The following is a 13,063-nucleotide window of genomic DNA, read 5'->3' on the forward strand; positions in this document are numbered from 1 at the left end:
CAGCTTTTAAAGTATTTGCGTGGGGTAGAGAGGTGAGGATGCACCTTTCTGTACAATAGTACTCTTAAGATACTGTCTCCTCAAAGAGCCATAATTTTCACATATTGTCTAGCTTTCTTTTTGAAAGATTCTTTTAGCTGAAGTCAAATCTTTTTTTTCTGTATGTAATTTTTATTCTGTAATTTTATAAACCAAAACTGTTTATAATAACTTACATTTTAAAAAAATATGATTGATAACATTAATAGAGCTAAATAAAGTCTTAAATTGGCCCTCTTTTTCTTTTTTGTGTTTTCTGTTTTTTACCAAGGAAATTATACCACCAAATTCCCTTCCTTCCAATAATTCAAGGGTTGGACCTAATGCCCCAGAAGAAAAAAAACATTTAGATATAAAGGAAAACAGCACCCATTTTTCTCAACCTAACAGTACAAAAGTCCAGAGGGTAAGAATTACTTGTCACTTTGAATTACAATAAAAGTAATTTGTCTCAGAAGTCACAATTGGTATTTTGGGTTTTTTCTCTGGTTAGACTTGTAGGCTACTTATGTTCTATTTTTTTTTTCAAATGTGATTGCCAGTTTATGAGATACTACAAATTAATGTGATACATACTTTTCAATTTATTCACAGTGACAAATCTTATGCTGTAAACACAGAATAATGGGGTTGCATTTAGTGGTCACATTTTTCTTTTGACAGTGGGCTATCTTTTTTCCATGCCTTCTTTCTTTAAATTTTCCAGGTATTGTAGCTCAAAATACACCTTCTGTGAGATGCATTAGTTACCACTTAAAACCATATTTTAGAAACTAAGTTTCTGAACTAATCTATTTAGACATCGGTTTAAAAGTCCTGCAGTGAAAGTCCTGCGTTCAGGCTTCTGTGTATCATTTGTTATAGTTAATGACATCCCTTGCATTCCTTATACTGCTTTAGGTGTTAGTGGCTTCATCAGTTGTAGCAGGGGAATCCCAGAAACCTGAACTCAAGGCTTGGCAGGTAGGAGAACATTCCTTGAGAAGTACACTTTCAGTTTATATTTTAATGTTTATTCCCCTTGTTAAGAAAGATTGCAAATGATCATCAGGATTAGGGACTGGAGGGAGGAATGTTTGTGGGTATGTGGATCCATTGCCCCGGAGTTAAAGCTTAAACACCTTCACGCCGCTTGTAAGGCTTTTCCCAGTTACTTGTCCAGTATCATGTCTAAATTATCTTCTCCCTTGCACTCTAGAGAAGCTTAAGCCATACTGAAGTACTTTGAGTTCTCTGAACATTCTCATGCTTATGTTGCTTCTAGATGTATGTAGAGGTTTACTCTGCGTGGAACGCTTTTTCTCCTCCACTTGTCACCTCATTTTGACTTTATTCCTTACAAAGCTTTCCTTGTGTACTTGCCAAAGATCCCCACCCCCATGGCTGGTTCAAGAGCCTTCCCCTTTTGTTTTGCAATGTGCTCACCCCTAGCATAGCACTTAAACATAGATGTTTATTTGTTGATCTCCTCAACCACATTGTAAGTTCCTTGAGGGCAGGGAGAGCTCGTGAGAACTGTTTATGGAAAAAATGTTGTGGACTCATGGATTAAAAGCAAAGGTGCCATTTTACAAAGAGGACTATAACGGCAAGTGGATTGGATATGTCTCATTGCCGGGCAGCCCATTATCCCAGAACAAGGAGTAACTTTTTTCTGGTGTCCGTATTGAAGGCCATCAGTCCATTCTTGCCTTTCTTCATTTTAATTTACTATTCAGGTCTACTCATGAAGTGCTTAAATTAGAGTGGCCCTTGGGGTACTCCAGCCGTTTAGACATGTTGCAAGAAAAGATATTCGTAAATAATTTGCTCCAAAGTCAATCTAACTAAATCTATTACATAGGATTTTAAAGCTTAGTTTGGTGATATTTGACCCAGAGGGAAGGGTGTAGCATTCATTCCATCACATGGTATTTTGGGAAATAATACAGTTAAAGGCTTTGTAACAAATAAAGCTTGTTGGAGAAAAACCCAACATGCAGAAATGAATTGCCAGTTAATAATTTGCACAATTGTGTCCAGGTTTCCCTATAACTTGTGACAAAAAGTAGGTTTTTTTCCCTCTTTCTCTCTCTCTCTATATATGTATGTATGTATGTATATATGGGCTAGGAGTACAGACATTTAGCATATGCCTTTTAAAAATCTGTTCTTATATTAAGTAGTGTCCATAGAGAGAAGTTCAAACTTTCCTTGTGATTCAGCCTTTTAAAATTTTCTGAGTACATTATTGAAATGTGTATGGGCTTAATAAAACTTACGCTTGTCAATGTACCTATTTTTTTGTCTCACAGATTATTCAGTGCATTTTATCCTGATGTTTTGTTTGTATTTTGTGTGTACTGTTTTACTTGGTTAGCAGAAATGATTTACTTTTTACTTTTGTACCCTTGGTATTTCATTTTGATTTTTTTTAAAGAATTTGATCGGCCAGGTGCAGTGGCTCACGCCTGTAATCCCGACACTTTGGGAGGCCAAGGCAGGCAGATCGCCTGAGCCCAGGAGTTCGAGACCAACTTGGGCAATGTGGCGAAACCCCTTCTCTACAAAAAATACAAAAATTAGCTGGGTATGGTGGCATGCACGTGTAGTCCCAGCTATTCAGGAAGCTGAGGTGGGAGGAACAGCTAGGGCCCAGGGAGGTCGAGGCTACAGCAAGCCATTATCATGCCACTGCACTCCAGCCTGGACAACAGAATAAAAGACCCTGTCTGAAAACAAACAAACAAAAAAAAACAAAAAAAAAAATTGATCAGGCTAAAGCCTTTCGTAAACGAATTAGAGCATCTTATACTACTAATTTTGTTCATACATCTCATGCTAAAGCTTGTATAATTTTGAATTACACATTTTGTGATTTTGCTAATACTGAATACTAGTCTTTATAATAATCTGATACGTTTAAGAGGTTGCTATTGATCTATTCGTATTCATAGTAGATGTATAAAGTAGTATATCAACTACTTTTGTTTTCATATATTGATTTATATTTACAGCAAACATTTGTGTACCTACTATTCACCAGATCCTGTGCTAGGGAATTAGTCGTTACTTGCATTTTTCAGATTAATCTGTCATTAATTTTATAGGATCATTGTTGCAATTTCTTTTTCAGGGTATGGTACCATTTGTTTTGTGGGAACAAAGGACAGCATCGCTAATGCCACTGTTCTTTTGGATTATCACCTGAACTATTTAAAGGTGAGAACAGAAAGAACTTTAACTTCTAATCCTTTTGTACTAAAATATACAAACTTTATAGTAGATCTTTCAGCAGTTAGGACTCATTCTAGCCTGTGTAAAACACTGTATGACTTGTCAAAGATAATAGAGAAAATACGTTGTTTAGCTTATAATTTTTCTAAAAATGGAAGTCTTTATAAATCTACCAATATACCAGTTCTCAATAAAGTTTTATATTTCCCCTTATTCTTCTCTTAAATCCTTACACTCAGTTTAGGCAATCCTGTACATAGCCTGTTAATCCATTTGATCCTTTCTAGCATTTTGCTTTTTTCCAGGCCAAAATTTGTGTCTATAACTCTTGCCTTTATTGCTCCTTTTATGTCATTTATCAAGGAAATCTAAGCATTTCGTGAAGTTCTTTGCTTAAATGTTTACCCTCTCTACTTTTCTCTTTACTGTTATTCAAAATACAAACTATTGGTGTCTTCTTATAAATGTTCATTTTAGTTAGTGTGATGCAGTTATGCCTCCTTTAAATTTCAAACTGGAAGATAGGAACCAGGAGGCTACAAGGTGTAGTGGAGAAAGCACTGGATTGACAATCCAGCAATTTACTTATAAGACTTCAGCCAATGAACTAGCTGTGTGACTTTAGGCAAGTCACTTCCCTACACTAGATGCTTCTTGAAATTCCTTTTGGCCAAAATGTTCTATAATTTAATGAAATGGAAACTGATCTACTTCATTTTCATAATGTTTTATTTGTATCCATACATATCAAAATTATAATGTAGCTGGTATTAAATGTTTTAAAGAGCATTTCAGCTCTTATTTATGGCATTAAGAACTTTTTTGCTGATTTCTTGAAAGAAATAAAAGTACATGATTTCAGCTTGTGTGTAAATAAGAATGAAAGGAAGAAAAAGTGTAATACTGGGCATGCCATTCATTCTTATGGTGGCCAGTTAATTAAAAGTGGGAAGGTTTCATCCAGCAAGGTTTACATGGGTAGGATACCTCTTTGATTTTTTTTTTAAGTATATTTATGTGTAATCTTGTGTGTGTGTTTCTTCATATTCTTAGCTTAAATCATTATGAAGGCCTGGAGAGTTAGGATTGCATTGTATCAAATCCCTTGTTCTTTTGACTGATGTTCTTTCTTAGATCCTTTGATTTATTCTCAATAATATCTTCTTTGGTTATCAACAGCTGCCCTGTTGCCATTCTTTCCATCACCAGAACTTCCCTTGTTTGGGCCTGGCATCTCACCAAAAGGTGACTGCTTTACCCCAGTGGGATAACCTGGACTACTGTTCTGTTTTGCAAGATATTCCCATTCTATGAGCTATTACTATACCTTTGGAAGAAGTCACTCAGCTGCAGTCTCTCCTTTGCTCAAATTCTATGTAAAACAGATTCTGGTGTAACTATGTAACTTGCTAATGATGGCAGAGCACAGATGAAACTGACCAAATCCTTACCTGACCTTTCTTTTCCAGAAGCTGCCACAACCAAGATTTTAGAAACTTAGCTGTACAGGGGCTTCTCCAATGACTGTTGATATAGACAGTCTCTATGATAACCTCTGCTTCACTGAGACACCTACTACTACTATAGTTATGAATCTGATTCCCTGTAGCCAGTAAATGAGATGTTTATGAGTGGTTTGGAAGGACAGTGGTTAGAAATGAGGTTTCATCTGGTTTTAACAGAACCCAACATACTGGAAACACTGTTTGTAAGGGTCTGTCAGTGGACCCCAGGTGTATATTTCTATCAACTGAATGTATACTGTTTCTCATACTTGTTGTAGCAGAGTTGTAGTCTTTAAGTTTTCAAGGCCTGATGTAAGACCTAGCTGTCTGGTCAGGTATTAAATAGTTTTGTTTTCCCCTCATGAGGAATAGTCAGCATTTTCAGTTCATGAAAAAATCATTGTTCCTTAACCATAGTATATGTTCTTTTAAAACACAAGATGGCCCAAACTCAATGCTTTGTAAATTAAGGTATTAACTGGCAAATCTATTTTAATCAAGATTATTTACAATGTGTGATTTTTAAGGTTAACTGGTTAAACCTTAAATGTCATTTATCTGTATTCATACAGTTTAGCATTGTTTTATTTAATATCCTATCATGACGAAGTCCCCAAAATAGCATATCTGTGCCTTAGCAGTAGAATAATTGGATAATAGTGCCAAATTAGGCAACTTTAAATTGTATTCAGTATAACTTTAATGCTGAGTGTTTTTGTTATATCTCTAATTCTCGACATCGATAATCTGTTATCTGTAGTGATTTTCTTTTCAAGGAGATCATTCAGTTTCCTGATAATTCTGTGTAACAGTGGTTACTGTAAATTTAGAGCTGAAATTGAAATATTCCAGTATATTTTTATCTGATGAAAAGGAGAAAGGTTTTATTAAGTAAAATGTCAAATTATTTTTACTGTTATCTTGTATATTTTAAATAGGAAGTAGACCAGTTGCGTTTGGAGAGATTACAAATTGATGAGCAGTTGCGACAGATTGGAGCTAGTTCTAGACCACCACCAAATCGTACAGATAAGGAAAAAAGCTATGTGACTGATGATGGTCAAGGAATGGGTCGAGGTAGTAGACCTTACAGAAATAGGGGGCACGGCAGACGCGGTCCTGGATATACTTCAGGTACAAACTAAGCATTTTACTCAGTAACTTTATCTGTTCCTAGACTTATAGCTGCTAATCTCTAATATTCATTAGAACCCCATTATAACAATTTGTCACTACATGGTTTCCAGTTCGCAATGGGTTAAATTGTGTTACAAGAGACATAGAGTAAAAACCTGATAATATACACGTAGAGTTCACAGGGCAGGTGCAAGTTCTGTTCATGCTCTGATTGGGGGTAAATCTGCAAAGCCCTTGTGTGTTGATGACTTTCTTTAAGGCCTCTCCTGATTTTATAACTGTATAGTCAAAACTTTTTTCATTTGTGTACTGTGGCTCATTTTTTTGTCAGGTATGTGCTGGTCATACTTGCTGGATGGACTGTGTAAATCAGGGGTCTGCCTCTTGTGGCTCATAAGGTGATTTTGAGTGGCATGGCCAAAGTCAGCCCTAGGCACAGTCAAGAAGTAGGCAAAGTTTCTCTTTGCCTTCCCAGCTTTTCTGTCCGTGCTTCTTTCTTCTCTCCCAGTACCTTTCAGTGAACCTGATCCCCACCTGCCAGTGCCTACTGTCTTTCTTGCTCAACTGTGTATCTACTTTGTAACTTGCTAATGGTGGTATAAGATATAATCCATCTCACGCATATTTGCATTTCAAAAAGGAACTCTTTAAGATGGAAAAGCCTTCAAGATCCACAGGAATGAAGCTATAATGGTGAAGCTATAATTGGTCATTAGCTCCAACAGAGGAAGAGAGAGGTAGTAGAGTTGATATTCTGGAGTTGGGGAGAATTACCTACTCCTAAGGCCAACCTTGAACCTAACCCCTAACCCCTCTCCCAACAGTCTCTTCTTTTTACTCATGAATTTCTGCCTCACCGTGGAGCTCTTTTTCTCCACTCTTGTCCTCTAAGTCATTAACCCCTTCAGGCATAATGAGTTTATTATAGTAATTCTTTATTAATGATCAGTTATTGTAATGGGGAGTGGGGGGGCAGATTGTGGACCAAACATCAGGCAAGCGTGTATCAGCCTTCAGCTAGATCCAATCCGTGACCCCACAAAAGACCCTTCCCTGAAGCAGTTGCCATGGTGGCCTCCTTTGCCACCCTTTCAGAAATGACCAAATTATATACATTCCCCTTTGTCCTGGGCCAAATCTTGCTAAAAGGAGCTCTCTTTATAGAGGTTTTATCAAGGTATCACACTTAACTGTCGTAGATAATCTTTCCTCCAGAGAGCATAGATGTTTAAAGGAACACAGCTGTTTAATGATATGGCACATTAAGGTTTGAACTTAGGTGGCTAATAAAATACCTTTTTAAAAATGAGAATGAAACATGTTTATAACCGAAATTACCTCAAATATTGCAAAGCCCTTCATTTTGAGTTTAAAATTTTGTTTTATGAAATGGAAGGTGATAATACTCTTTGTGGGCTTATAAATTGGGAAGAGTTTTGGATTACCCCTGAAACGTCTCTGGAAGCTTCTGTTAACCTCTTTTTTTTTTTTTTTTAAGTCAGACAATGGTATATAACTTTTAACTCTCGATAGGAACTAATTCTGAAGCATCAAATGCTTCTGAAACAGAATCTGACCACAGAGACGAACTCAGTGATTGGTCATTAGCTCCAACAGAGGAAGAGAGGGAGAACTTCCTGCGCAGAGGAGACGGACGGCGGCGTGGAGGGGGAGGAAGAGGACAAGGAGGAAGAGGACGTGGAGGAGGCTTCAAAGGTATGGAGATCTTCATTAAGAAATCAAAGTGAATTGTAGCAGCTGTCTTGACGTTCCATGAAAAATCCTGTTGATGCAATGAACTATTATCAAGATCCCATCTCTCCCATTTTGTGCTGATCACCATAGGAAAGAATCAGCCTTCCACTTGTGTAGAAAAAAAGAATATTAGGCAGCCTTCCTTATGGTTCATATAGATACATGAATAAATGCTGATAACTAATTCAGCATCTTTGTGAGTCTAAACAGCATCACTTCATTAACTCACATTGACCTGTAGATGCAGAATTATAATACCTGTGAAATATTTTCTGTTACTTGGCAGCAGGCTAGATTATTGATCATTATGTAACTGGAATCACTGGGGTTGATTACGTTTCAGATTCTATGGTTGGTTTAAATAGAGGATGTGGCAATAAAGAACTTCCACTAAGCATTTCAGAATTCAGTAACTGTTGAACCTTTTGAAAATATTCTCATAGGAAACGACGATCACTCCCGAACAGATAATCGTCCACGTAATCCAAGAGAGGCTAAAGGAAGAACAACGGATGGATCCCTTCAGGTAAAACCTGTCTGCCTCTTTTCATCTTAATTGTTTGAATATGGTAGTTTGAGATTTATGAGTTTACTTTATTAAAAACATGTTCAAAGATTACAAATCCAGTTTATGTGAAATATTTTACCTTCAACATTACAGTTGTAGTCAATCTTAGTTCTTTGTGACAAGTATAAAAATAAGAGGATTTCTCTAGAGAATATGCAGTCTGAGTATTTGTAAAGACCTTGACAGACACACTATGATTTTATTATTTATTATTTATTTTTACTTTTTTGAGACGGAGTTTTGCTTTTGTTGCCCAGGCTGGAGTGCAATGGCGCAATCTCAGCTCACAGCAACCTCTGCCTCCCAGGTTCAAGTGATTCTCCTGCCTCGGCCTCCTGAGTAGCTGGAATTACAGGCACCCTCTACCACGCCCAGCTAATTTTTGTATTTTTAGTATAGACCCGGTTTCACCATGTTGGTCAGGCTGGTCTTGAACTCCCAACCTCAGGTGATCTGCCCGCCTTGGCTTCCCAATGTACTGGGATTACAGGCATGAGCCACCGTGCCCAGCCACACTATGATTTTAATACTGCTTTGGTAGACCTACAATCCCCTAGAGAAGGAACATCCTGGGATGTACTTAGAGACTTCAGTAAGCCCTATGTGTCTTTGCTCCCCCGAGATACAGGGATAGGGTATTCTCTTTGAATAGAAAATAAGGAAAAGAAGATGTCTGTCACAACTAATAATCGTGATAGACAGAGCTGGTGATACTCAGCTAGTCTCCATGCTTGGTCAGTCATCCGCTTATTTACATCCAGGACCTAGTCTGAGGATCCCTTTTCAGTTGGCTGTCACCAGTGCTAAACCAATTGTTAAATAATTTTAAAATTATCTCCTGAGTACATCCAGGCACCTTTGCTAAGTGCTTTGTGTGTTTTATCTCATTTCATCTTACAGCGACCCACTGAGGTAGTTTTATTATTCCACTTTATAGGTGAGCGCTCTGAAGCCTCAGTCCTTTGCCCACAGTCATATAGCTAGCATATGTCCGAATGATAGTCAAACCTTAATGTCGGATTCTCCGAATCCATGTTGTTGTCTACTTTTTCGGTAACTTTTAATTTTCAAGACAAGTACTTAGGGTTCCTTCCTGACTGGATTCATTTGAGACCATCACCCAAGATTAGTGAGAGATACTTTTTAAGACAAAGTTTATGATGGAATATTTCTTGGAATTCATAGCAGCTCAAAGTGAGTGTTAACTATTGATGGGTTCTTAAGGACCAGCACAGAAATCCCTTGGACATAGATAGATTGGCAAATTAGTGTATGTGCCTGTCTTTTACAAAGCTATAAGATATTTATGTACCAATGTTGTAATTCTCCACTTAAACTGACATGTTTGATGAACTTGGCAGTCTAACCAGGATGCACATTTATATTTCTAAATGAAATGGAATACTGAATTAAAAAGGTGATGTTATGAAAATAGATACAAATCTGGCCAGGCACAGTGGCTCACGCCTGTAATCCCAGCACTTTGGGAGGCCACGGCAGGCAGATCACCTGAGGTCAGGAGTTTGAGACCAGCCTGGCTAACATGGTGAAACCTTGTTTCTACTAAAAATGCAAAAAATTAGCCAGGCGTGTTAGTGGGCACCTGTAATCTCAGCTACTCAGAAGGCTGAGGCAGGAGAATCGCTTGAACCCAGGTGGCAGAGGTTGCAATGAGCTGAGATCTCGCCATTGCACTCCAGCTTGGGCAACAAGAGCGAAACTCCATCTCAGAAAAAAAAAAAAAAGCTCGGCGCGGTGGCTCACGCCTGTAATCCCAGCACTTTGGGAGGCTAAGGCAGGCAGATCACAAGGTCAGGAGATCGAGACCATCCTGGCTAACATGGTGAAACCCCGTCTCTACTAAAAATACAAAAAATTTGCTGCGTGTGACGGCATGCGCCTGTAGTCCCAGCTACTCAGGAGGCTGAGGCAGGAGGATGGCATGAACCCGGGAGGCAGAGCTTGCAATCAGCCAAGATCATGCCACTGTACTCCAGCCTGGGCGACAGAGCGAGATCCTGTCTCAAAAAAAAGATACAAATCAAAGTACTGAATCCTTGGTAACCAGACATTTAAAACACATGGGCATACCCGCTACTTAAACATACTTTGAAATTACAACCATTTGGGGATGTTTTTAGCATTTGTGCTTGAAGTAGATCAATATTTTTAGTTGTTTTAGTTCCATTTGTCACTGTTAACTTTCATTTGTACCTCTGGAATTAGCAGTGCTGTATTCAGCATTGGCACTTAAAATATTGTATAGCTCTTAGAACACTATTTTTTAAATTATATTAATCTTTATACTCTCCTAGGATCCCAGTCCTTCCACAAATTATTTTATTCAGTTTTCTTTATATTGTTCCATTCTTCAGACAGAGTTCAGGTTGTAGGATCATCCAAATTTTCTTAGTGAAATACAAGCCAGTAGAAACCAAAGCTTGTGTTTTTCTACTGTATGACTATGGGAGCTCACAGTATAGAGAAACTTGATCATACCTGTGATAGATACAAAGATGTAAACTAAAGTCTAGTTAGTGAGTTATTTGAGGGTAAAGCCAGAATAGGAAAGCATTTTGTTTCTCTTTTCCTAGGTTTCACAATCTTTGGAGAATAACTCATTTTATTTTAACTCTAGTGTTAGAGGCATGTATGTCTTCTGGTAATCAGTAATAGTAATTCATTTTACCTGTTTTTCTCACTGTTTTATTCTACTTAGAAGAAGACATGATAGGATTGTGAGTTTTTCTCTAACTTTGGATGCAGTGAGATGACCAGTGTGTTCCAGTTAAAGAAGAAGAGTGTTTTAAAATCATAAACCAAATAAAGAATCCTTCCTTACATTAATTTCTTGCACTTCTTCTGTTCTCATCTCCATTTCTCTTTTTAACATGTGGAGTTTACACTTCAGGTTTAAATTTCTTCTCAGGCCAATTACAGATTACAGTAGGATATGGTCTGTGTATATAATAACTATAACTTGTTTTAGATCAGAGTTGACTGCAATAATGAAAGGAGTGTCCACACTAAAACATTACAGAATACCTCCAGTGAAGGTAATCGGCTGCGCACGGGTAAAGATCGTAACCAGAAGAAGGAAAAGCCAGACACCGTGGATGGTCAGCAACCACTCGTGAATGGAGTACCCTAAACTGCATAATTCTGAAGTTATATTTCCTATACCATTTCCGTAATTCTTATTCCATATTAGAAAACTTTGTTAGGCCAAAGACAAATAGTAGGCAAGATGGCACAGGGCATGAAATGAACACAAATTCTGCTAAGAATTTTTTATTTTTTGGTATTGGCCATAAGCAACAATTTTCAGATTTGCACAAAAAGATACCTTAAAATTTGAAACATTGCTTTTAAAACTACTTAGCACTTCAGGGCAGATTTTAGTTTTATTTTCTAAAGTACTGAGCAGTGATATTCTTTGTTAATTTGAACCATTTTCCTGCATTGGGTGATAATTCACCAGTACATTCTCAGTTTTTCGTAATATATAGCATTTATGGTAATCATATTAGACTTCTGTTTTCGATCTCGTATAGAAGTCTTCGTGAAATGCTATGTCATTTCATGTCCTGTGTCAGTTTATGTTTTGGTCCACTTTTCCAGTATTTTAGTGGACCCTGAAATGTGTGTGATGTGACATTTGTCATTTTCATTAGCAAAAAAAGTTGTATGATCTGTGCCTTTTTTATATCTTGGCAGGTAGGAATATTATATTTGGATGCAGAGTTCAGGGAAGATAAGTTGGAAACACTAAATGTTAAAGATGTAGCAAACCCTGTCAAACATTAGTACTTTATAGAAGAATGCATGCTTTCCATATTTTTTTCCTTACATAAACATCAGGTTAGGCAGTATAAAGAATAGGACTTGTTTTTGTTTTTGTTTTGTTGCACTGAAGTTTGATAAATAGTGTTATTGAGAGAGATGTGTAATTTTTCTGTATAGACAGGAGAAGAAAGAACTATCTTTTCATTTGAGAGAGGCTAAAATGTTTTCAGCTAGGAACAAATCTTCCTGGTCGAAAGTTAGTAGGATTTGCCTGCTCTTTGGCCTGATGACCAATTTTAACTTAGAGCTTTTTTTTTTTAATTTTGTCTGCCCCAAGTTTTGTGAAATTTTTCATATTTTAATTTCAAGCTTAGTTTGGAGAGATAGGAAGGTCATTTCCATGTATGCATAATAATCCTGCGAAGTACAGGTACTTTGTCTAAGAAACATTGGAAGCAGGTTAAATGTTTTGTAAACTTTGAAATATATGGTCTAATGTTTTGTCTATATGTATTACAATTCAGATATTTGGAAAAGACTTGTTTCGGTTAATCAAATATTTATTCTGTTTTTTTCATTTTGTATTTTTGAAAGTGTTGTGGGTTTGGTTTGTATTATTCGCGTCTTTTTCTTTGTATTATGTTTTGTTTTTTTTGAGTTTTGTTTTTTTTTAGTTTGAAATTTATTGAGGGAAGATAAATATGTGAGGACCTTCACCGGCTCGGATAGTCAATGTTATTTGGGTATTTCCTTTTAAAAGTAGATTAAGTTTTTTTGGTAATTTTTGGATTTTTACTTTTCATTTTGATTCTATCCTAGTAGTAGGGGTACCACTGAATCTGTACAGAGCCGTAAAAACTGAAGTTCTGCCTCTGATGTATTTTGTGAGTTTGTTTCTTTGAATTTTCATTTTACAGTTACTTTTCCTTGCATACAAACAAGCATATAAAAATGGCAACAAACTGCACATGATTTCACAAATATTGAAAAGTCTTTTAAAAAGTATTGCCAAACATTAATGTTGATTTCTAGTTATTTATTCTGGGAATGTATAGTA

General features: G+C 36.8%; 1 protein-coding gene across 1 annotated transcript in view; it reads left to right on the forward strand.

The window, feature by feature from the left end:
* Positions 1–11,658, forward strand: part of LOC108523152 (synaptic functional regulator FMR1-like) — a gene marked incomplete at its 5' end in the record, with an annotated part of 25,304 nt that extends 13,646 nt beyond the window's left edge. Inside the window, 8 exon segments of the mRNA XM_017863685.1 lie at positions 311–445; positions 940–1,002; positions 3,155–3,167; positions 3,170–3,240; positions 5,699–5,894; positions 7,431–7,613; positions 8,096–8,178; positions 11,210–11,658. Of these exon segments, the coding sequence (XP_017719174.1) occupies positions 311–445; positions 940–1,002; positions 3,155–3,167; positions 3,170–3,240; positions 5,699–5,894; positions 7,431–7,613; positions 8,096–8,178; positions 11,210–11,371 (906 nt within the window).
* Between the last annotated feature and the right edge of the window lie 1,405 nt (positions 11,659–13,063).

The sequence above is a fragment of the Rhinopithecus bieti genome, unplaced genomic scaffold (assembly GCF_001698545.2).
Source record: "Rhinopithecus bieti isolate Rb0 unplaced genomic scaffold, ASM169854v2 scaffold_72405, whole genome shotgun sequence".
Lineage (NCBI taxonomy): Eukaryota > Metazoa > Chordata > Mammalia > Primates > Cercopithecidae > Rhinopithecus > Rhinopithecus bieti.